General features: G+C 44.3%; 1 protein-coding gene across 1 annotated transcript in view; it reads left to right on the top strand.

Moving 5' to 3' along the window:
- The window catches only part of ABCA4 (ATP binding cassette subfamily A member 4), a gene marked incomplete at its 5' end in the record, with an annotated part of 124,496 nt that overhangs the window by 36,965 nt on the left and 61,342 nt on the right, over positions 1–26,189 (top strand). The window contains 7 exons of the mRNA XM_081087564.1: positions 335–474; positions 1,392–1,508; positions 2,155–2,349; positions 19,076–19,281; positions 19,880–20,056; positions 22,209–22,431; positions 25,370–25,591. Of these exons, the coding sequence (XP_080943690.1) occupies positions 335–474; positions 1,392–1,508; positions 2,155–2,349; positions 19,076–19,281; positions 19,880–20,056; positions 22,209–22,431; positions 25,370–25,591 (1,280 nt within the window). The remainder of the gene's footprint in view (positions 1–334; positions 475–1,391; positions 1,509–2,154; positions 2,350–19,075; positions 19,282–19,879; positions 20,057–22,208; positions 22,432–25,369; positions 25,592–26,189) is intronic.

Consider the following 26,189-nt stretch of genomic DNA (forward strand, 5'->3'; position numbering starts at 1 on the left):
AGCGAGGCCTTGTGTGGCCTCTCAGTCCCTTTCATCTGAGAACAGCCTCTGTTCCTTGCACTAATCACAAGCAGCCTTCTCAGCCTCCTTCTCCTAAAGCAGAAGAAGAAACCACAGGGCAAGCCCCGTCTTTTGTTTCTCTGATGAACTGTGGCATTTTGTTACTTACCAATGATGAGCTTGTTATTGGTGGGGCACAGCCTATTAATTTAGGTTATTTGTCAAATCCTCCAGCATGGAGTTGAATAAGACACGTGATTTGCACACACTAATGACCGTGTTTAGCTCTGAGCAACGGGAGTTTCTATAAAATCTGTCCCTTCTCTCCTGGCAGCGACCTTTTGTAATGCATTGATCCAGAGCCTGGAGTCCAACCCTCTAACCAAAATAGCTTGGAGGGCAGCAAAGCCTCTGCTGATGGGAAAAATCCTCTTTACTCCGGATTCCCCTGCAGCACACAGGATACTGAAGAACGTAAGGACCCAGCTGTTTTTTTAATATATTTCTTTATTGGTTTCAGAGAGGAAGGGAGAAGGAGAGAGAGATAGAAACATCAGTGATGAGAGAGAATCATTGATCAGCTGCCTCCTGTACGCACCCCACTAGAGATTGAGCCCGCAACCCAGGCATGTGCCCTTGGCCAGAATCAAACCTGGGACCCTTTAGTCCGCAGGCTGACGCTCTATCCACTGAGCCAAGCCGTCTAGGGTGGACCCAGCTAGTCTTGTCCCTTCTACTTAGGACCACCCAGAAGAATGAGAGGGGGAAAGGAAGGGGGAGAGGGAGAGGGGGAGGGAGAGAGGAGAGGGGAGGGGGAGGGAGAGGAAGTGGAAGAGAGATATACTGTGCTCTCCTGGTAATGAGCCTTCTGTTTGTTTTTTGCTACGTAGACTCCTGAGTCCTGCCCGCCTCCCATCACCAAAATGCTTTGTGCCAGCACCCCTGCCTGGGCCTTCCTCTCTTTGCCCAAACTACAATGAGTTTTTCTTTCCAGGTGCCTGAATTATATCCCTAATGGAAAAGTTCACGTTTTCTGAATCCTGGCTACCTGAAATAAAGAGAGGGAGGAAGAGCAATTGCTCACAGGGAGTCCAAATCTAGCTTTAGTTAGGTTTGGAAATATCAACATCATCAATATTACATGTACCTCTGAGATAGCAAGAAATTAGATTCTGTCAGTCTGGGAAGCTGGGAAATAACAGATTGTTCTGGAAAGTATCAGTAGACTGAGAAAATTAAGACATGTCCTTGAAAAGCCTTTGGTTATGTCTTTCCTGCTCATGTCACAAACATTGGGGGTTGGTGACATGAGCAGGAAAGATATAACCAAAGGTTCTCACTCACTTTTTTTTCCTCCGTTCTTGTCTCTGTCCATCTCTGTCTGGTTTTAGGCCAACTCGACTTTTGAAGAGCTGGAGCGCGTTAGAAAGTTGGTCAAAGCCTGGGAAGAAGTGGGGCCCCAGATCTGGTACTTCTTTGACAAGAGCACACAGATGACCATGATCAGAGTACGGATGGCAAGGGGAGGGGAGAAGAAGGGCCGAGAAAATTCCACTTGTTTCCTATCCTCAGTAAAGGGTTAATCACTATTAGAGTTTGATCAAAAAATAACAAGCAGGGCCCAAAGGCACTAGTCCTAGAAGCTGTCACCAAGTGGAGTCACTGACTTTGGGTGGAAATATATTTCTTCAATTCTGGGCAAATGTAAATATTGCCACAAGACCAGTGGCTTCCTGAGGTTTCTCGTTTTTATAAATTCATTTGAGAGCCTCAGATTCAAAAGCCAGCTCTATAACTGCAAAGATAGTTCTGATATCCAGCTTTGCAAAGCAAGGAGACAAAGGTTCAATACAGCGGAGATAATTAAAAGAATAAAAAGTTTCATAAGAAAAAGAAAGTTTCCTATATAACATTTCCCTTGCCCCTCTGCCCCCACCCCAACACACATACCCTCCTTACAGTATAGAGACTTGTGTATTTGGGAGAAATGGGATATAGATAGGTATGCCTTATGATGGAAGAAAACCCACTAATGTTTAAGGGAGCCTTAGAGTCTCTATTCCTATTCATTAAAAATTGGAAATGGCCCAATAACAAGACCAAAAGATCCTGTGGAATTTTCTAAATGCTGTGACTATATTGCTTCTTCCCAAGGACACCCTGGCAAACCCAACAGTGAAAGGCTTTTTGAAGAGGCAGTTTGGTGAAGAAATTACTGCTGAAGCTGTGCTGAACTTCCTCTATAAGGGTCCTCGAAAGAATCGGGCTGATGACATGGCCAACTTCGACTGGAGAGACATGTTTAACATCACTGATCATGCCCTACGCCTGGCTAATCAATACCTGGAGGTAAGGGGCAGAAAGCAACCTAAGGGCCACCCTGGGCCCCTTAAAGACAGCCCTGTGGATGAGCCCAGAGATATCTCAGCAAGTCAAGTGGTCTTGGGTTTCAGCTCTCATTTTCCCCAGGAGAAATAAGAATTTCCAGAGCCCCCAAACAGAGTTGAATCCTGTTTCTCTAACAGCTTATCTACACTTAAAGCAGTTCTCTCTTCACATCTTCTGCCTCCACACAGCTCCCTGATTCCTCCTTCTTTGCAGCCCATGAGGTGTCTATATCTGTCCTCAACCCTCTCTGCTCTGCCATTGCTTCAGTGACCGTCACTGGCCAGTGTCTACCAACCCTCAAGTCCGAGGTCCCACTGCTTGCTGGACACTCTCACCCTAGGTTTTGTAGGCACATTAGGGTCAACATGTCCAAAAACAAATTTATGTTCTCCGGTGCTGATTACTGTCCTCAGCATTTTTCCAAATTCTCAAGCTGGAGATTTTAGTATCATCCTTCCTTATCATTCTTCTTCCCGTCCCCCAAAACACCTATGACTTACTGAGTGTTACTTTGTACCAAGGCCTAGGTTCATTGCTTTTACATATGTAAACCAAAATTAATTGTAGATTATAACAAAGAATTTTTAAAAAGCATTTATTTGGGCAAAAAGACTTGCAAACCAGGAAACACAGATCAGGTAGCAATCTAAATTGTGTTCCGTGGAGGCAGAGGGGAGGCTGTCTTTTCCAGCAAAAGTTCCCAGTTAGGTCCCTTTTATGTAAATTGGCCTGAGTCACACAGTTGGACATTATGTGCCCTGATTGGTCATTATGAAGCAGTTCTGATTGGACAGTGCAGGTTTTAGTCCATTGGTAGGAAGATGAAACCAGAAACTTCCTTATAATAGTTGACTTAGCCAGCTTAAAGAGCAGGGCATAGTATGAGAAGCTGAGTTCTAATGTTCTTCCCAGTATATAGAGTATGTGAGAAGCCCCTGCCAGGCTCTATTGTTATCAGGGTGAGCTCTCCATGTCCCTATCTGCTGCTGGGGGAAGGGGGCTTCCTGAGATATCATGAGAAAGGGGATTTTCTGAGACTTACACAGGAGGATGAGGTATTGAAGATGGCTTTATTTCTGTGGAATTAAAGCCCTGGTTTCCAAGGTTCCCTCTTCCTCCATCCTACTGTGGAAGAAGTATAGCTGTGCCCTTAGCAGAGCTAGGATTAAAGCCATTGCTCAAAGAGTCCATTCCATATTTGCAAAGCCCAATTCAGCATCAGGCTAGCTTAGTTTGTGTTCCCAGCTGTAGTCCATGTGTCCATTGCTTGTGGGGTACATGTGGCTTCTAGAAACATGGGCAAATGCAAGGAAGTAGGAGCAAAATTAGGGGAATGAGAGAGGAACTAGAGAGAATTCCTTTGTCTAGGGATTTTAACCTTCTAGTATTTCACGTGCTTACAGTGTCTTTGCCTCCTCTGGCCAATTATCTTTGTTCCTGGGTTAGACTGACAGGCACCTTCCCTGCATCACCCCAACTTCACTGCACATGCACCCATTTCTCCTTTGTTGACCCTTCCCCCAGTGATCTACAGGGAATGAACCGGTGGTTCCCTGGGGAGTGTAAGGTTGCAGCTTCCTGGTTATAATGTTTATAATGTCTGACCTCCCTTTTGCTCCTTTCCTATTTTTAACAACTAACTAGTTAAAATGGTAACACTATTACTTATAAAATTCAGGTCCTCAGTTGACCATGGGGAATCCACCTCAGCAGATAATTTCCTTCTCAGGACTCACACCAAGTGAACCTTTCTTCTCAGGTCCACACATACATTAGCTCATTTAATCTTCACAATTACTCCATGAAGTGTGCACTATATTGTCACATTTTATAGATGCAGAAGCTGAGGTTTAGAGTGCTTAAATAAGCATCCCACAGCTGTTAGACAGGACCCAGATCTTGGTGCACCTGAATTCAGAGTCTATTCTTCTGATCCCTCTACTGCCTTTATCATGTCCAGTTCCAAGTATAATTCTGCACCCAATTCCAATGCATGGGTATTTCCTCCTACACAACTAAACAATTCTCAAATACCAGCTGCATGCCCTAAAATTCAACCTAGTGCTGACACGATCTACCTGGAGGTCATATCACACCCCACAGATGAAGGATTCAGTCCCATAACACTGCCCACCCTCCAATTTCAAACACCAATCACAAATCCAGGTTGTTTGACTGGCTATAGATTAGAGCTTTTCATGATCCCCTTCATGGATTTGATTAATTTGCTCAAACAGCTTACAGAACTCAGGTAAACTTGTTAGGTTACTGGTTTATTATTAAAGGATACATCTCAGGAACAGCCAGGTGGGAGAGATGCAAAATATGTGGGAATGTTACTGGAGAATCACCCAAATCAGAGGAGCCTCTCCCTTCCTTGGTTCTAGTCATTGTTTGTGAGAAAGAATTCAGATCACGTGACAGAAATCAGTGTTGAAACAAAGCAAGCAAGTGTATTAAGAGTACACTTGGCACACTGCATATAAGCATAACCAATGGACATAAGACACTGGGGGGTAGGGGAGGCCAGGGGATTGTCAAGGGCGGGGGGAAAAAAGGACACATATGTAATACCCTTTGTAATACCCTTTGTAATACTTTAAGCAATAAAATAGAATAAATAAATAAAAATAAAAGAGTACACATGGCATAAAGCACAATCGGGTAACTCAGCTAATCTGAGCACCCCAACTGGTAGGGGTTTGAGGGTTTTATACTTTTTTCTCCTATAGTCTTCAAGGTTCCTCTGTTGGATATCTTGGGCAGCATGATAGATTTCAAGGTCCCCCTTTTACATTGTTCTGGCTTTTCCCAGAATTTATGAGACTGTCTGGTGATTTTATCTTGGCAAGTCCCAAGACTGCTGACTTCTTTGTTCAGTGGGTGAGGTAAAGCTCCACTTCCCTTCCTACTGCCCTATCAGCTATCTATCCTGCCTGGAAGCCCCTTGAACCACATCCTTTTGGATTTTTATGGAGGCTTTATTACATGGGCATGATCAATCAAATCACTTGGCTTTGGTGATTGAATTCAGTCTCCAGCGCCTCTGCCCCCCAAGAGTGGGGGTGGTGTGCAGAAGAGGGTGATTTTTCTGGTAGCCAGCCCCCATATTTTAGGTGCTTTCCAAAAGTCACCATTAATATAACAAAGACACCTTTTTCATGTTCATCACATAAAAAGTGTTAAGGGTTTTAGGAGCTCTGTGCCAGAAACAGGAACAAAAACCAAATATCTCTTTCTTATTACAATCACAGTATCACACTGAGCTTTGTCTACTCTATTTTCTAAAAATCTTTCAACTCCACCTCTTACTTTCCAGGCTCTCTGAGTACCAGAGGCCTTGTCATCTGTCCACCAGCCTGTTCTGATTGCTTCCTCCTGGACTCCAGGGTCTCTTCTGGTTCAGGCATTTGTCCACACTGGCACCAGATCTACATTCCAAACACACATCTGCTAGCATCACTTTCACGCTTAAAATCCTAATGACTCTGTCCCCAAGGAACAAAAGTTTTTCCAAACCTGCCCAATCCATCTTCCCAGCAACTACTCACACACCTTCTGGCTCTGCTCTGGCCTTTTCACCACTGTCAGGCATATCCTGACCTCTTCAGATTCCTCCTTTTGCAAATGCTGTTTCTCTGCTCATTTATTAATTAGAATAATTTTGCTTTTAAGAAAGAGGGGGGGGAGGAGGGAGAAAGGGAGGGAGGGAGAGAGAGAGAGAGAGAGAGAGAGAAAGAGAGAGAGAGAGAGAGAGAGAGAGAGAGAGAGAGAGAGAGAGAGAGTTATTGGTTGACATAGCTTGGAAGTTCAGGGGATCTAGAAATTGAATGACACCATGAGACTCTCATGTCCTTTCATCTCACATTGCTGCTTGCTTCTGTCTTCTTTTATCTCGGCCAGGGCCTCTTTATTTGGTAACATGTCAGCAGTTTACAGCCCTTTGTGATCATCTTTATACCAAAAATTCTGCAAGAAGTGGAAGTGGCTCTCCCAGAGTGTAAGCATTACTTCTAGACAGTCCTCTGATTGGCCTGGCTACTCTACCTGTCCTTGAGTCCTTTGGGGAATTGTGTACAGTGATGGGGTTCTGGGTCATATGCTCACCACAGGAAAAGGGAAGCAGAGTTAGCTTCATATGAATCTCATGGACTGAGCAGGATTACAATAAAGTGGGGAGGGGGTCCCTAAAAGAAGAAACATAAGGCGGAAAAGCCTGAAATGACTTTTCCTTCCCCATCTGTTAAGCTTCTATTCATTCATTCTTTAAGACTCAACTCTCAGATGTCACCTCTGCTTCCACAAAGATTTAGCCATTCACTCCTGTTTGCTTCCCTGGCCATCTCTTCACACTTCTCTTAGACCCTTTCCATGTTAGAGTCAAGTTACCTGCTAACGTGTCCACCTCTGGCTGAATGGCAAGATTGGAGATACTCAGAATCAGGGAGCACATTCTAGGTATTTTTTGAATTCTCGACCTCAAATTCCCAGGGAACCTCTTCATCTAAGGGCTTATCACACCTGCCAGTGAGCCAGGTCAGGGTCAGGTCTGGGCCTCATGTTAACTAGAATTATTAGAAGGTAGGAGATGCTCTGAGCAGTAAGAGAGGAACTTAAGGCCAAGGCACCCAAGAGCAGACCCCTTCCCCCAGACTCCTGGTTCCTGAGGATAACTAAATAGTGAGAAAAGACCTAGGTCTAACTGTCACTCCAGTGCTCTTGAGGACTCCCTGCTGCCCCTGGTGCCACCAGAATTTCCCCCAGAGTGTGGGACCACAGGCTCCCTAGGTGGCTTTTCAGAAGAGGCCCATTACACAGCACCAAACTTCTGGTCATTACAAAGTGATTCCCAACTTGTCTGAAGGCAAGAATAACCTTGGGTGCTATTTATTTATTTATTTATTTATTTATTTATTTATTTAATGGAAATATTAGTCGTTCTTACCTAATAGGCTTTTTATGATAATTGAGTTAATTCATGCCAAGCACTTGAAATAGTTCCTGGCATATAGTAAGAACTTAGTAAATATTAACTTTTAAACAAAATACAAACAAAAAAATACTGGAGGAGGAAAGTGGCATTAGTAAAATCAGGCCTAGCTACGGAGCCACCCCTGATCCTCCTCTAGGGGTTACAAAGCTGGTAATTACATCCAGCCTCAACCACCAACACTTCCTGAGGGCTTTGCAATCCCATTAGCCTATTGAAGCGCTCCCAGGCAAAGGCCAGGTGGCCACAGGTCAGTGGCTTCCCCCAGGAGGTCCTAAAAGGGGTTTGATGGTTGTAGAAGCTCAGCAGGTGATTATGATGAGGTTTTTGATCTTCCTGCCTGTGGAGGGACGGAGGAAGAAAGCAAGAGGGGAGGAGGATGAACTGCAAGGAGAAAGTAAGAGGGGATATGTGCAGTGAGGAAGAAACCAATCATTGTGATTGGTCCTGGATTTTCCTGCTGCTGTTCTTGTGTTCTGGGAAGTCTGGATGAGCCTAGGAGACTCCCCAGCTCTCATTCTGAGGACTGCTCAGTGGCAGGCAGGGCATGAAATGCCTCCCTTCCACCCCTGGTGGCTCTATGGTTCTCTCCAGGACAAGGCAGCAAGTGTGCACCTTCACAGACTGTTTGCAGCTTGACTGAGCTTTCTTGTCCAGCAATACGACTTGTGCTAAAGAGCTGTGAGAGGTTCCTGGGCCAGCCTCTGCTTCCCTGCCTATTCCAAAAAAGAAAAAAAAAATTCCTTGAGGTAAAATAAGCAAAAAATCACAAATTTTAAAATGAAAGTTATATCAGTCTAGGTCAAAATGCACTCAGATGTGACAATGAACAATAGAAGCTCCAAGAACTAAAAGCAAAGACCTTTAAGCCTTTTGTCATTATGGAAAAAGGAATGATTCAATCGGGTTTTCTCTACAAGTAATAGAAAGGCTAAATCCCCTTCCTTTCTGCTTAGAGTGAGGTCTTAGTTACTGGACAGTCTATTGAGTGGCCTGGAGTGTGTCCTGTTCCCCAGGAACCACCTTGCTGGCTCACTTGCTTGCGATGTCAGGCCACTGCTTGTGCAAACTTCCCACCCACCCAGTGAGGACAAATGGGCCTGGATCTCTGCTTTTTATGAGTTGAGTCACTCTAAGGAAGTCACTTTACCTTCTAAGGCTTAATTCTCTTATCTGTAAAGTCCAGAGAGCAACACAATGGGCCTTTTGGGTTGCTGCTGACAAAATGAGAGGCGTGCACTGGGCACACTGATGCCATTGATTAGTTGGGTGTGAGTGTGAGTTCTCTGCCCTCAAGTTCCTCATGGTAGTTTGGGTGGGGACACCATCCTTTCCAGGTGCTGGGAGGATGAAATGGGAGAGGGCCGGGCACATAGGAGAAAAGTTCGATGCATGGCAGCTCTTACTATGAACCACATGAATGTCTACCCCTGAACCACAGACCAAGTAAGGAATGTTCCTTTTTCTCAGATTCCAAACTTTGTGTAAACATTAGCCAGGGACTGTGAAGCTATTCTTCATATTAACCTTAGTGAATTGGCTTGGGATCAGGAATGTCAGACCATCCCGGCAAGCCCAGCAGGATGGCTCTGGGCACCGTTCTGGCACTTCTGTGGATGATGGTCTAGTGGCTCCAGAGCATTTCTTGTCCTTGAAGCACCTCCTCAATAAGGGGTTTCTACAAGCCCATTCATCCTATAACCTTGCTTTGTATTTCCCCCGATGCCCTGCCCTCAGTGGGGGAAACAAGAAATTAATGAAGGCAGATCTCCTGGTCAGTAGGTGGGTAGTGGATTAGGGAAAGGGTTGATGGTGACATTTTGGGAGCCTCACCTCTTTAGCATGTGGATATTCATTTCTGCAGGCCTTATGATCATCCTGTTCTCCACATCTAAGGAAACCAAAGACAGGTGTATCTTCATATAGGCAAATCTCTTAAACTACCATGTGTACACTTTTACAGCCATATTTATATGTTTTTTTCAGATATATTTTTCTTCTGGAGGAAAGCCTAGTTAGAAAAAATAATAATGTATTCCTCTGATGACCCTTTAGTTAAAATGAATATACCCAGCCTCGCCTTTGATCTCTTTGGGTAGGGAAAAGTTAGGCCTGGCACATATGGAATACTATTTAGGGTTCACAGTGTTATTTTAATTTCATAGTGTATTTGAATTTCAGATCTTGAATTTCACATCAGGAAGTTGAATCCAGCCAAACTGTAATGTGGAAATATCTCTGATCAAGGCATAAAACTGTACTTTAACCAGTAACAGCTCCCCTTCCCGAAGTCTTAAAAAACAACATTTATTCATTAACCACTTTTTCCTCTGTTGTCAACACATTCAATATATGTGCATAACTCTTTATTCCCTACACGGTGATTACCTTGTTGATGAATTATCAGTAGCAGGATTTTTTGGACTACTTCTCCTCTGTGCCTTGCATGCTCTTGGCCACATTCCACCACCACCCAACCAGAATATGCTCAGGAGTGTATTTTTTAGGCTAGCCTAAGAAAAATAGGGTTGAGAAGATAAAGCTATTGGTCATGTTATGTACTTTGGAGTCAAATGTATAGATATTTGCAGAATATCGGTCCTATTGCTCTCTTCTGTTGATTCATTGACTCCAAAATGTGCATTGGGAAGCTAGGGAGAAACTGGAGGAGAGGCAGAAAGGGTACAAAAGTCTATACCAGCCGTGGGCAAACTACGGCCCGCGGGCCGGATCCAGCCCATTTGAAATGAATAAAACTATTGAAAAAAAAGACCGTACCCTTTTATGTAATGATGTTTACTTTGAATTTATATTAGTTCACACAAACACTCCATCCATGCTTTTGCTCCGGCCCTCCGGTCCAGTTTAAGAACCCATTGTGGCCCTCGAGTCAAAAAGTTTGCCCACCCCTGGTCTATACCATGAAAGCAATATTATTTCAAGAGCCATGAAATGGATCATAGGAAACTCATGTGCAGTGACCTTATTTTAGGCTTCATCAGTCTCTCAGAAACATAGAACTGGGCTGAGGAAGGAAAGCACAAGTAGGGGGACTGGAGACTGTGGTTATAGGTGGAGGGAAGGGACTTGTACTGGAGCCTTCTATGAGCCAGCCACTATGTGGGGCACTTTTATATGTCCTCTCATGCACCACGCTTAACCTGCCCGGCAGGCATGACTGTTGTCATTTTATTGAATTAAAAACTCACATGCCTAACGTACCACAGCAGATAAGTGGTATCCAGAATTCTAATCCAGACCTGTCTGGCTCTAATAGGATGTTCTTTCTGTTATATTATGAAGGGCACATTAATAGAAGGCTTAGTAATAATTGTTTGGATAAATGATATAATGAGTCAGATGAAGGCACCAATTATTTCATAATACGTATTAAGGATAATAGACACTATTCTGATTGGGTCTTTTCTGCTTGGAAATAACTAGATTTATAGTAGAAAACCAAAAAGATTTGAGTTCATTCAGTCATTCCCATATTTGCATGTACTGAGCTGCCTACATCGGAATACAATCTCTGAGCCCTAGAAGCTCACATTCTCTGGAGAGAGGTAAGCATGTTATTAGATAATGCTATAGCAGGGTATCTCAAAGGATGGCTAGGACAATAATTCTATCTGATGGAGTAGAAACAGGTTGCACAAATCCAAATTCAAAATATCACAGATCCTCAAAGGATTGTCAGTTCTTCCTCCAAAGTATCTCTGAAATCTCTCCTTCTCTCCTCTCCACATATGGCCCTTGTTTACAGGGGCCTGTACCATTCTCCTAGCTGGTCTAGAGGCCTTCAGTCTCTTGCTCCTTCCATTTAGTTCCCACATTGCCTCCAGTGAGATCTTTCTAAAACCCTAGCCTTGCCATGGTTTTCCTGCCTAAAACTCCTCAGTGGCCCCACACTGCTGTAAAGGTGAAGTCCATCACAGCCTAGCCCCTTCATGACTTTTCCACATTATATGGGATGGTGAGCATGCTGACTGGCTGACCCCTCCCCGTCTCAACCCCTCACCCTCTTCAGGACTTGGCTCCTGTGTCCCAGGCCATCTGTGCACCATACCTCCTTCGCTGTAGCCCTTGATAATGATTTATTCATACCCCTTCCACCCCCATAAACCTGAACCTCTTGAGGTTCCTATTTATCTTTTGATTTCCCAATTTACCTTAGTGGAGCTGCAATAGCATAGAGTAGACTGCCGCAACATTTTGCAGTGAGGGTTCAAGGATCTGGAGAAGGGGCTGTGACATAAATGGATACACTAGACAAGAAATATAAATTTAGAAGGCATGGGAGAAAGCCAGGTGGAGGCCCTTCTCTAGTGGAATGGCTTGCTGAATGTCCGAACCCATGACTTTTTATTTACTGGAATGTACATTTGCCCTTTAGCAAAGCAAACACACATATCAAAGGTAAGGTTTGGTAAACAGTAAAAGATTATTAGGTTAGGGGATTGCCCTGAGCCACCATTGTCTTGACAGAACAATTGGTGCATAGCTTTTAGTCCTTGCTAAAGCCCAAGGTCCATCAGCCTTCTGACAGACCTCTCACATTTACATGTTAGCTACTTTTTGGTCTTTGCCTCCAGCAGTAGACACCCATAAATGTCAAATAAAAATTTAAAATACATTTAACACTGAGCCTTAAAGATTGAATTTTCTGGCTAAGCAAGGCAGAAAGACAACTCCAGGCAGAAGGAAGAGCATTTGCAAAGTGCAGAGGTATGAACCTGCAAGACAAGTTCATGAGAAGCAGGTAGTCTGAGTAGGGTGTGGCTGTACATCACGGGAGTGGGTGGGCATGGGGAGCAGCAGTAGTGTCCAGAGATGGGACTAGAAAGGTCAGCTGGCCGGGCTTGTGAGCAGCTTCATCCTGTTGTGACAGGACATCATCTCTAGCACTTACGTAGGGGCTCCCTGAGTCTGGGCAGCATTGCTGTCCCACTGCCTGGAAAATGAGGGTAACACTGGGGCTGAAGTTCCAGGTGTGTTCACCCAGGTGGGTGAGCCAGGATATGCTCAGTGTCCAGCTCTGTGGACTATTAAATAGTCACTATTTTAATATAGTCACACCCGCCTCCCAAATTGTTGGAATGATTAAACGTGAAAGCTTTGAGAGCTAAAGTCCCCAGCAGCTGTCAACCAGGTTATTTAATGTTTTTCCTTGGACCTGGCTAAACAGCAAGTGTTACCTGGTGGCTTTACCCCAGGGTGAGGCTCTGTGCTCCAACTTGGCCTTTTTATTTGTTTCATTGTTGTACTTATTTATTTTAGAAACAGACATTTTTAACAGCTGTGCATTTCCTGTCCCTTTGTTTTCCAGTCAGTGGTGTATTTCCTCACTCTTTGAGGTTGACACTTCAGATGTCTATTCTCAGGCCCATGTGTTGGAAAAATTGATTGCACTGCCTTGGGCCTCTATCTCACCATCCCAACCAATTCACAACCCAGAGCTATTTTATCTGGTGGCTTTTTCCATGTGTTGGGAAATGGATCTTAAGGGTTACAGTCTAGATCTGCTATGAAATTCATTCTGGGATGTTTGCCCACATCCACTGGCATTTTCAAAAGGAACCCCAGATGCCTACATTAAAACCAGCAGGATCACTTTCGGTCTCTACTGGCATCCATCAGCCACTCAGTGCTCAACCTGAGCCTGGAAGTTAAAGATGTAAGAGATAGGGTGATAAAACCAAAATCTCTAAGTGGAGATGCAGTGCCTCCCTTATTTCTGAAGACTCACTCCACAGGTCCTGGGTGTATTAGTCAAAATATGCCATCACAGGGTGCCAATCTCCTTTGATTATCAAGTTCAAACAAAAAGATTTTCTTTCTTTCTTTGCTTCCACTAGACAACATTTCCCACTTAATAGATAACTTAATTTACCTATTACTTAATGTGTTTGAATTAGAGTTGGAGAGGTCACAGTTGAAAAAGGAAGCCTGCTGCTACCACGGCTTCTCCTCCCAAGGTGCTGTTTGATTTAGCTGTATAAACAAATGACCGCATCCTCCAGAGGTCTTGAGCACAGCTGCCTGCCCTGGAGAGAGCTCCAGCCTCTTCCACCAGGATGAACTCCGCTTCCTGGTGACGATCCGCAAAACAGCAGGCCAGGAATTGCAGGACGTGTGTGGACTTCAAATGGCGGTGGCCCTGCCACTGGGTTTTGCTAGTGCTGTTCAGAATTGAAAGGGACAAGGAAACCCCTTTTTTCCATTGACTGCCTTTGGCTATTGTAGGGCATTATAGGGTTCTCTTTGGGATCCTGAACTCTGGTTGCAACATTTGCCCAGAACCTGCCTCTAAGGCCATAAGACACTATCTCTTTATTCACTGACAATGCCCTTTAAATTCTTTTCCCAGTAGTAGTGCTATATTTATACTGTGCTTCCTACACTGGCCAGTTCTTATTCTATCTTCGTTCATTCCTAGCATCCATGATGGCACCGTTTCTTTTTGTATAGAACCAAATAGCTTTTATAGATAGACTCCGTAGCTTCAACCTCATTAGAACGTACTGTTTCAACTTACAAGCTAATCAGACCCGACCAAATATGTACGTCAAAATCAATGACCTTGGCTAAGGGTTTCGTCATTCATTTTTGTCTCCCCAATACATTCATGAACATGCTCACATGAATAGACAGGCTCATTAGCTAAGATTTTAACTTCAGGGATCAGAGCAAGTACCAATAAGGAATGAGGAGGTGGCCTCCACATAAGATTTTAATGGTACATCATGAGTTATACCTCAGAGGATGACCCAGGGACTTCTGGTTAATGTCCAAAGCAGTTTCCACAATTGCTTGGCCTTGACCTCAGGAAGACTTGGTGAGGGCGACTTTGGATTAGCTATCAGCCCTTCTCTGGGTAGAATTGTCTGACTTTTACCTAATGGCCAGTGAGCAGCAAGCACCCCCCCCCCCAAGCCCCCCGCTCCCCCCATTGCTCAGGTGGGGTGTGGGGCTTTGGTTTCTGTCCATAGCATTGTTCTCACCAGATGAGGGGCTGTGGATCAGTTCAGGATGTGTTGTGTTCCCAGACATATTATTGAAATAAAATACCTGCCTTCCTCCCCTGGCAAATAGCTGTCATAAATGAAAGGTAACCTGGCAGAGGTTTAAAAGCCACTGCACTCTGTTGACTTTCAGGATATTTTACACAAACAGTAATGAAAATGGCTTGTATTGAGCCAGTTTAACTATGTGGTTAACCATGTGGTGAGCTAGGCTCTATCCAGAGGACATTCACTGTGGCTCACCGGGCCTCACAGGTGAGATAGGTGAGTCTGGAATGAAAATTGTAACGGACTTCCCAAGGTGGTTGTGTGGCTTCAAAGGATACAAGCAAAGGAGCCCTTGGACCAGTTTGTAGCACATAGTGAGCCTCCAGTACGCCTCAGCTTTTATTCTTCCAGGAGGCACTGGCTGGCCCTTCCCAAACACAGTCATGTGATCCTCGGAACACAGATTTGAGGCAGGACACGTCTCAGTTCTAGAAAGAGGGAAACAGGCCACACAGGTGGGAACCAACAGAGTGGGGATGGCCTTCGAGGCCTTTGTCTCTTAAACACTACACAGCACTTTCCAAGATGACGAAGATTAATCCAACTTTGAAACCGGGTCAGATGTTTCAGGGTAGAAATGAGTATTTGCAAACCTTTTAAGTTTTGTTTTTCCAGAGAGTATCAGGGTAGCGATCTAGGAGGACACAGCAGGAAGCTCGACTGAATAAGCCGCCTGATAAAACAGCCAGGATGGGCCCACGTCACTACAGGGCTCAACAATGTCACCAAAACATCAGCCGCTTATTCCCATATAAATTTCCCTTTAAGACATGAAAGGGGACTTCAAAGAGAATGGGCTAGCCAGCTCGGAAAGTCACATATGAAAATACATTTTTTGTTTGTTTGTTTGTTTTTTGTTTTTGCTTCAATCAATGGGAGTTGAGCTCTCATCGACATCATAGCAAAAGTTTACTTTTCACTGTTTTTTTTCCTAGTGAATCATATGAATTTGGGGGGTACTGAATTAGGTTCAAAACACACAGTGGTAAAGCTATATTTCTTGCAGCATTCAGGACTTCTAAATTCAATTCGGTTTAGTGAATACTTACTGAGTCCCTTTCATGAGAAAATGCTGTTACGGAGACCGCGATGAACAAGATGCGGCCGGATCTCAAGGAACTCACTGTATCTGGAGCTGTGTTGACCTGTCCAGCAGTCAGTGCCACGTGTGGCTTTTAAAATTTAAATTAATTAAAGTGAAAATTTGGTGCCTCAGATGCACTAGCCACATATCAAATGCTCAATGGCCAAATGTGGTTACTGGCTGCCATATGGATTGGGCATCAGTATAGAACACTTCCCTATTCCAGAAAGTTCTACTGGACACTGCTCTTCTAGGGCAAGAGATCTTCCATTTCAGGAATTATGTTGCCCCGACTTTGTGGTTGTAGTGCGGCTTACCCTTGGAGTAACGTGTGGGGAATAGCACCACCCTCAGGCTCCACACTTGAAGACATGGATTCGGATTCTGCTTCTGCCCTATATTGACCTTGGACAAGTCCCCTTTGCCCCTTGCCCCTCTGATGCCACTTTCCTCACAGGTAAAGCAAGGACATCAGACCACAAGATTTCTACAGCTCCTTCTCTCCAAATATCCTGTAAGGCTGTGAGTGAATTGATAGAACATCGTGTGTGTATGCGTGCGCACTTGTATGTGTGTGGAGGTGGGGGTGGGGGTAGACGACAATATGCCACAGCTAAAAGGAACTACAAAGAAAAAGTTCATCTCCCAAAATAATTATTTTGTTCTTATTTTAGAAATTTATTTGCAGATTCACCCTAATTGTGATTTTAAAGTTCTGTTTATGCAGCCCTAAACTCACCAAACGGACTTAAAAAGTGAGACTATTTCATTATTCATTTTTATAGAATGTCAAGGTCTCTCTAAAAGAAACTTAATTTTAAAAAAAAATAATCTCTAGCAGTTTCACTTTGATACCTGTTTGCCCGAGCAAGAGACTGCCAGCTCTCTGTCCCACAGCAGCGTGTGGAGTACTGACAAACACTGGGAGGGTGGTCTGGGACTGTGGTGCAAGTCTACATTATTTTTATCTAGAAAAAAATAATGAACATTTACTGAGGACCTTCGATGTCATGAGGCATTTAAGTCCTCATCTCACTTAAGGACTGGCCAGTGTTAGGCTGGGCAATGCCTGTTTGCAAAAGAATAACTGACTGAAGAAAAATTTCCATTTCCCTTAACCCAATGGTATGTGCCTACACTTACTGGCATTTCTTAAAGAAATATCAATTCCATTTCATTTTAAAATAACTATCTTCTTATTGTGGGGTCCCTACGCCTTAGCTCTCTAGATTCTTTCAGGTACCATATTTCTCCTTCCTATATCAGCTGGGAAAGGAAAGCTGCCTTCGTTTTCTTTCCTTTTATCTCAAAGACTGAGAGCATTACAGGGGCCTCCGCTCCCAGGATGTGGAGTCTGGGGCGAGGCATTTAGTTCAGAAGGCCCAAGGAGGGTTGGTTTGCAAAACCTTGTTCAAATTCAGCTCCTCAGTGAAGAGTTCTGGTTCGCCCTGGGTGGGATTCAGCAGTGAGGGGTTTTGGTGAATGACTTGGTCTTGCCTGCTTCTTACCAGTGCGGCTGGAACTTGGGTCTCTGATCAGGTCCTTACAATCAGTCCACCTTTCTCACTTCATTTCTCCTGGTAATTGCGGGAGCAACTGCACTGGAGTTTGATACCCATTCTACCACTTTGGGGAAGTTACTCAGCCTCTTTGAGCCTGTTTCCTGGGCTGCAAAGGGAGGATAAATAATAACTGCTCTCCTACTGTACAAGATAGTTGTGAGCATGTGGACGGCCTGTGGACCCAGCAATACCCATGGCTCCTGGTGGTGTAGGTGGGAGGAGGGGGAGAGACGTCTGGGCCTGTGTTGGAGAGTGGGGAGGGAACCCAGGGCTGCCATGTTCTAGCTGTCTGACCTCTGGCAGCCCTCCCGTGTTCAGTTTCTCTTCATCAAATAAGCATTCCAGGTAACTCAGGCTCTGTGAGAGTGAATTTGTTCCTTAAGCCTGCCTGACGTCAACAGCCTTCTAACCACTCTTCCTGCTTCCCCCTTTGCCCCACCAGTGATCTTTTGGAAACACGATCTGATCCCATATGTCATGCTCCTGCTTCAAACCCTACAGTGACTCCTTGGGCTTTTATAAAGGGATTGTCCAGAACACTCCTGGTTTTAGCTCAGAGAGCCTCGTGTCCCAGGAAACCACTCCATTAGACGGTCACACTATAGAGTAACCCATCTGGTCCCCACCCACCTTCCTAGTGCTCATCTCTCACCGTTCATCTCTGTTTACCTACGTGATTCAATGCACATTGGAACTACCTGGGTAGTGTTTGACACAATGCTGATGCCCAGCCCTACCTCTTGAGAATCTAATTTTATTGTTTGGAGTGGGGCCTGAGTGTGGGCATCTTTTTAAAGCTCCCCAGTGGCTCTAAGGCACAGCCAAGGACGGGAGCCACTGCTCTATTCTTGCAGATCTCCAGACCCCACATGCTGTGTCCTGTGCTTGAGTAGACCTTTCTCTTGTGTTCCTCCTCTTGGCTAATTCCTGATCATCTTCATCCTACTCAGGAGTCTCTTTCTCCAGGCAGCCCTCTGGGAGTCCTCCAGGTAAACTTGGCTACATCCCTCCACTGGGCTCCCAAGCTACATGGGCTTGCTTCATGAGAACCCGATCATTCTGCATTGTGATTGTTGGTTTACTCCAACCCTCTCCCTTAGGTCTTGAGTTTCCTTCGGGAAGAGATTTTATCTTTCCTCCTTTTATCCCTGGAGCCAAGCAGGCTCTGGCACATTGCAGGCTCTCGGTAAGTAGTCAGTGAACAAATTAATCAAGACAAGGCCATCTGACCTCTTGTGAGTTACATTCTAAGAAAGAAACATCAACACAACAACCCTAGTGTATTATAGGAGCAAGAGGTCAAGGAAAAAGCAGATCCAAGTACCATACAATATTTTAATGACTTTATAAACAACCTCTAATATTCAAATTAAATGAAATTCTTAGTTTTGCTCTTCTGTAGATGATGACTTTTTTTTTCTGTTCTGGGGGGAGAAAAAGAAAATATGTCAGGAAATTCCTCCCTTACTGGCATTACCTGTCATAATACTGTGATTGGAAATGGTTTTCTGACTAACTCATTCAGGCCTTCCTTGCGTGTTTGCAGAGAGGCAGGAAGGTTCACTGTTTCTGTCTTTAAAACTCTTTTATCGGCAGGCTTTCTGATCTTCAAAGCAGCCTGTATTCAATGTGACCCCACTCCCTTGACTCCCATGCTGGGGAGTGAGAGCTGTGGGTATTGTTGTCATTTTGACAACTTGCATATTTGGACAGCCTTGGACAGCCGGATTGTACAGACCTGGCTAAATCTGCAGGATTTAAAGCAAGTCAGCATTTCCTAGCCCCCTTTCACCCCCAAATCTAGACACATTGAAAAATTAACACCAGACTCCAGAGTTAAACAAACAGTAAGTTTATAGATCCCCTTGCATTTGACCCACCCCCTGGGGCAACAGCCCTTATCCTCTGCCCCTTATTGCAACTGAATCTTTGCAGTTGGTGGTCCTCAAACTCTCCCAACCTTTGTGACTATCTGTAGTGCTTAGTCCTGGACAAATTTGAAAGCTACGATGATGAGATCCAGCTCACACAACGAGCCCTGTCTCTGCTGGAGGAAAACAGATTCTGGGCTGGTGTGGTGTTCCCTGACATGTATCCCTGGACCAGCTCCCTACCACCCCACGTGAAGTACAAGATCCGGATGGACATAGATGTGGTGGAGAAAACCAATAAGATCAAAGACAGGTGAGGTTTCAGGCAATCTCAGAAGGCCCTGGGCATCCCCAAGCATATAAGAAGCAAGGAGAGGGGCCACCATCTCCTCCTAGGACAGGAGAGTCACTTGGAAAGGCAGAGGAACACTTTGGTATCAAAGAACTGAACTAACCAGTTGGTGGGGCCAGGAGAGCTCAGATACCCTCTCTTCATACCCTCAACGCCACACTTTTCCCTGACTGGCCTTTGTGCAACTTGGAGATAGAAACCTCTAGGTACTGAATTATCTTCATATGAAGATTCTGCAAATGGTGTTTCTTCAGAGTCACTGAGAAATTACATTTGGTACAGAGTGAGGGATTGAAACTGGACTCAGTCTCTAAATTAATACAGTTAAATGAGAGAAAATAGGAAATCTTGTAAAGCTCAAAGTAGAGTCCTTGAATGAAAGCAATTACAAGTCACGTTGTGGCTAATAGTCATAACTGAGATTTAAGTTGTAACTAGAAATCAGAATTAGATAGCTTGATTGGGGAAAGGTTTCCAGAGTGGGTCCTGAGTCACCTTGTGCTTGTGAAGTGTCCATTCCCCTTCCCACCCTTCATCCTTCCCTCCATTTTTCTCTTAGGTATTGGGATCCTGGTCCCAGAGCTGATCCCGTGGAAGATTTGCGATACATCTGGGGAGGGTTTGCCTACCTGCAGGACATGATTGAACAGGGGGTCACAAGGAGTCAGGCCCAGGCTGAGGTTCCTGTTGGAATTTACCTCCAGCAGATGCCATACCCATGCTTCGTGGATGACTCGTGAGTGGGAGGCTCCAAATCCCGTTCGAGGATGAGCTAATCAGTTTGCTGGGTGGGGTGGTGTGCTCCCCAGGCTTTAATTTCTTTGTAGAGAAACCCGGGGACTAGGGCCAGCTTGGAGAGAATGGAGCTCTGACTGAGGAGTCTGCTTCTCCCAGGCTGGCTCCAGGCAGGGCCAGATGGGCAAGTGTAGCGGCAGGGAGAAAGGAGTTGGTTTTGTGGGTGGGAAGGGGAAGGTGAAAATTAAATCAAGTGAAGTGAGGTTGGGGGAGGGGATAAAGGCTTTTTAAATTTCTACTACATAGTATGTTTGGTATGTGGAAGGGTTCTGGTCAGTGTTTGCCCAATGATTGCCAAATCAACAAATGAGGACTCTGCATTGCAAGTAGGTCTGGTTCCTAGGAGCCTCGGAATAATGCAGCTCCTTCCCTCATTAACATTCCCATGATGTATGCTTAGTGAAAAGGTGGAGGAATGTGTTGGATGAGCTCAGGTCCTCCCTGCCGGCCCACCCCCATTCCCAGGCCTGTACATTTGTTGGCCAGGAACAAGCAAAGCAAGTAACGTAGAGTTTTCTGAACATGCATTTGGGGGATGGTAAAGAGAGGGACAGAAAGGCAGAGGGGGCTGGGAGGGCTCATTTTCCATGGTGGATGGGGGCAGAAATGCTCCCAGGACAGAGGCAGAGATGTACAACTGGCTTAGGGATTCAACTCCTAGAAAAAACGGGGAAGTTCACCACAGTGTTCATGTGTGTCTGCGGAGAAAAGAAACATGCACAGCCTGAAGAAAGGAAGAGTAGAATTGCCAGGTGGCAAGACAATGAATTAAGCTCAGTATGGGCACAGGAAACCCTCTTTCAACATCCTAGTACAATCCATTCTCCTTCTTTGACTGACTCTACAGAATACCACAGAGATAACAGTGACCATTCTGTATCAGTTTGGGTTGCATCATTAGACAGAGATGGAAAGTGGAGCCAGGGGCAAAAGCCCAAGTTCCACTTTTAGGATCAGAATAGGAGTGGCTGGCCAGGTAGTGGGGTAGACAATGAGGAGACAGTAAGGATTCTGGCCATTCAGTGTGTGAGAGCCCTCTGGTGGCAGGTCCCAGAAGTGCAGGATTTATGAATTTATAATTCTCTCCCTAGGGCCATCTTGAGTGAAATCCTCCCATGCTGTAATTGGACCCTTCCTGTGACACCCAATAGTTTTCAATAGATAATAATTCCAAGGGATTTACTAGCATATCAAGCACAGGAAAACATGTATAAAGTTCACAATAGAGTAATTCTAGATTGCCAAATCTACCCTGCTTGCTGGGATATCCACAGAGTTACTCCACAGGTACATAGCTGGTGGAGTCAGTGGCTATTGGATCACTGATTGATTTATTGGTGGCCTTCTGAAAGTGCCACTCTGATTCGTTATTTTGTGCATCTTCCTGCAAAACTGGGGTTTGATCCTCCAGGGTAGATAGTGCTACCCTCTTGGGGAGCCCAAGTATTGATCTCACCACCACCAGTTCTCTTTATTTGTGGTCCATATTCTTGGACTTCAGTGTCAGTTGATATGTATCTGTCTACTCCAGTCACATGCTACATCAGCAAGTCTGCAGTACTTTCCTGTAAGATCTTACAAGTAGGTATATACTGTGTAACATACAATGAGTGGCCAGATTATTATGACCACCTGATGTTTGTAGGCAAATTAGCTATAATTTTGTGCTGAAGTTGCTAGAGGGCCAGACCATTATAAATAGGGAAGCAGGTTGTTTACCATGACAGTAGAAGTGATTTTTTTCTGAAGATATGGGTAAACAACATGATTTAACAGCCTTTGAACATGGGATATATATATATATATATATATATATATATATATATATATATATACATTATAGTACAATTTTATTTACACATTTTACTTATTGAGCATTCATCTGGGCCAACCAAAAAGCTACCATCTTGCTCTAATGAAAAAGTAATCCTTCAGGGGAAAGTGCAATGTATTAAAGATTCAAGCCCATTGGAGATTTTCCTGCCTTTCCTATACCAGGGCTTTGTTCTTAACACATTCATTCAACAAACATTTACTCTACCTCTACCAGGTACAGGGAATTCTACTATTCTGCTTCTCTCCTCTTGCTTCAGTTTTATGATCATCCTGAACCGCTGTTTCCCTATCTTCATGGTGCTGGCCTGGATCTATTCTGTTTCCATGACTGTAAAGAGCATCGTCTTGGAGAAGGAGTTGAGACTGAAGGAGACCTTGAAAAATCAGGGTGTCTCCAACACAGTGATTTGGTGTACCTGGTTCCTGGACAGCTTCTCTATCATGTCAATGAGCATCTTCCTCCTGACAATATTCATCATGGTAAGCCAGATGGAAAAGGCCCAGAAAATCCTGAATCATTTTGTTCCTCTCACCTTTCCTCCTGTTAATGAACTTGTCCCTAGATTAGTCACTGGCCACCAAGAATTGTATAACATGAAACTGCCCAGACATTTCAGCCAAGGTAGAAGACAGAGAGACAAAGTCTCACCTAAGAAGCCACTGTGTCATGGTATCTTCCCTGCTCCTACGTCCTGCCCAGAGAGCCACAGTCTGCATAGATTATCCAGCTCCTTTCCATGGACTATCTGTAGAAGCTGCTGTTAGCAGAGCCCAGTACAGGGTTATTTTATGTGCAAAGGGTTCTCTCCTTTTAAACACAGAAGAAATGAATACAAAGGGTATTCTCTTGGGATTACAGTCCCAACCACCAGCTGGGTTGGGAATGTGGAGAGCCTTTTCAGTGTATTAGGAGAGAGGTGTATGCCATCCATGCTGGACCGTACTGGTGCCTACTTGGTTCAGGAATGTTCCATTACATATCCTGTCCAACCAATACATATCCATTTAAATTAAATCCTATCCCTTCCTTATGCAGTAAAATGTACTAGATCTGAGGGGTTTTGATTTTAGTGTTGCACTCAAGTCCAGTGAACTAGAGCACTATCAAAACCAATGCTACCCTGGCCAGTTTTGCTCAGTGGACAGAGCATCAGCCTGCAGACTAAAGGGTCCTGGGTTCGATTCCAGGCAAGGGCACGTACCTTGGTTACAGGCTCCTCCCTGGCTCAGGCCCTGGTCAGGGCTCGTGCAGGAGGCAACCAGTCGATGTGTTCCTTTCACATCGATGTTTCTCTCTGTCTTTCCCTCTCTCTTGCACTCTCTTAAAAAAAAAAATCAATGGAAAAATATCCTTGGGTGAGGATTAACAACAACAACAACAAAAACTAATGCTGGTGTAGAGGTCATTCTGATCCACAGAGTTGAGGGAAAGCTGAGCACCTTGTCTTTCTCTAGGCGTCCCTTGTTCCTTCAGTCTGCTACATTCCCCACTACCAAGACATTTGTGCCCTCAGAACTAAAGGAGTCAAAATGCATAAGCATCTGACTTACACAAAATGCATAAACCTGCATGACATCATGCAATGACCATGAGACTTGTTGCTGGTGACATTGAGATCTGCCTTCCTAAGAATGAGCACTAGGACTTCAAAGCTTCTAGGATGTGAAGTAAAGAATGTTCACCATGAGCTGCTTGTACAAAAAGCTTCCACCTTGTGGGAACCAGAACATTGTTCTTCTACTAATGATGGAAACAGAGCTTTTTACAGCAAAATAGGATTTTCCTTTTAATGACACTCCCATCTTTCCCTTATCCTTCCTTCCCACCTCAGCTATGCAGGAAAGAAGCTGGAAGCTGGTACAATGGGAAGGTTCGCTTGTTATTCAAGCTATTAAGAGCAAAAAAGAAAAGTGGTTCTTACAGGAAACCAAAGCCAATGAGTATTGAATTGGTCAAGTGAATTTCATCTCTGCCTTAAATCAATGAGAAATTATAGAGCCCTAGAAGTTTATAGGACTTTGCTTTGAGCTAAGAAATGGATTTCATTCTTCTGAGAATAACAACAACCATCTTAAAATTCTTCCAGCCAAAAGCCACAGGTTTAGCTGTGGACTTGCTTTTATTGCACTGTGTGTGATTAAGGAGATTAAGGGAAAGGAGTGAGCTTTCCAGGGTGATGTGGAGACCTCTTCGACACAAAATCATAAGCTCTGAGTCTTAATCTTGACTTTTATTTAGATTTCCTCAAAGTTTAGTTATAGTTAAGCATGGCTTTCTTCCACCTCTCTTTGCCATTTGTTTTATTCTATTTTTAAAAATCTGTTCTACCAAAGCCCAGCTGGCATGAGAGCATGAATGGAAGAGAAAGAGTAGCAACAGCAGATAAGTAGCACATTTGTTCTACTCAACTCTCAAATGCCCATGACAAATCTTACTAATTGGTCTCTCTTTTCCCCTGAGAGGAACCCAGTGCTGCAGGGCACCACTACCAATGATTTAGAACCAGTTCAAGAGATGAACCTTATTTGTATCTTTATGTTTCGAACAACAGGGTAATTGATATATATATATATTTGGAGTTATGCACAAAGGGTAAAAATCCTCATAGGATGCCATAGCAAATAAGAACCAAGAAGCCCTAATTCATTTGAACATTTCAATTTATTCTATAATGTAACTGGCAGCAGCTCATTTATTAAAAATAGCTAGTTTAGATCTATTCTTTATATAACCAAAGTGATTGAATCATTAGCTAATGTGAAGATATTGAGTTTTACTCACAGGTTCTATGAAATGAATTTGTATAATATTATGGATGGGGAGGTATTAATCTACTTTCAAGTGATATGGATTAATTGCTGATATTTTCACCTATGTGAGTGACAAATCTCAGAATACAAGTACAAATTATTTATTCAGTAGGCCAGGTCCCAGGCAAAATGTAAAAGCTTGTTGAGTGGTCTCCCATCCCCCTCTTTTTACTTATTTTTTAGCATAAACCCATTGCTGCCATTATACGCTGTAAAATTAGTTTCTTGGCTAATTCCATCTCCCTCTTTTGTTCCTCATCTGCTAAGTATACCCCAGAGCTGTTGATGGTCCAAGACCCCTATGCAGATCCTCCTCCTCTGCTCAAATCCCACCAAGGATTTGCTTAATTAACACATAGTAATTAGTTGGTACTGCTAATGTGTTACCCTGCTATGGAAACGGCATTCATAGAATTTAAGGAACTCAATACGTTGAGTCTTAAATGTGGAAATTTAGGCACCAACAACAGGCTGGTGGAAGAGATCCCTCTGGGGCAGAGGGCTTCTTAAGTTCCTGGATTCACTGGTTGAGGTCATCCCTTGAGAGGAACGGTCACCCCTGGATCTGGATTGAAGTTACTCACTCAAGTGTCCTCTTTGGTTTCAGCATGGAAGGATCCTGCATTACAGCAACCCGTTCATCGTCTTCCTGTTCCTGCTGGCTTTCTCCACCGCCACGATCATGCAGTGCTTCCTGCTCAGCACCTTCTTCTCCAGGGCCAGCCTGGCCGCAGCCTGCAGTGGTGTCCTCTACCTCACCCTCTACCTGCCTCACATCCTCTGTTTCACCTGGCAAGACCGAATGACAGCCGACCTGAAGATGGCTATGGTGAGGGACCCAGGGCTCACGCCTGGCATGTGATACAATTCCTCTGATGGGTCTATAGCAATCCAAGAGGACTGGCCCACCTTTTGAAGGGATCCACTTTGCCTTTTGGCTCAAAGGGACGTAGTAAGGTTTTAGGACACTGGGGTCTAGGAGTGACCTGACGGTTCCTCCCCACCAAACCTGCTTGATTAGTCTGCCCTGGGAAGTAATTGAAAACCAGCTCAGTTTGTAGGTCCTTTGTGTGGCCACAAGGGAAAACAGCCAGACCCATCTCACTCAGTTTTCTTCTACTGGCCTTTGACAAGATTCAGAAGTAAGGGAGCTTACCCCCCTAACTGTTCTGTCCAGAAAGATGTTCCCATGAATGAAAAGTTTTGTTCTTTGCCAAAAGAATTTCAACTGGAGCAGCTCTCCAAGTGCCTTTATCATACTCTGAAGCAGGGGGTCCCACGGGGGTGAGGCCGACGGAGTCCTAACGAAGCATGCCCAACTCCGGAGACCAGGTTCAGTGACGCAGATCTGAGTTTATTGTGGAAGTGCAGCAACATATATAACATTCCAGGCCAATCAGAAGTTTACACCATCCCTAGGGCAGCCA

This window comes from Myotis nattereri (genome assembly GCF_964212035.1).
Source record: "Myotis nattereri genome assembly, chromosome: 3".
Lineage (NCBI taxonomy): Eukaryota > Metazoa > Chordata > Mammalia > Chiroptera > Vespertilionidae > Myotis > Myotis nattereri.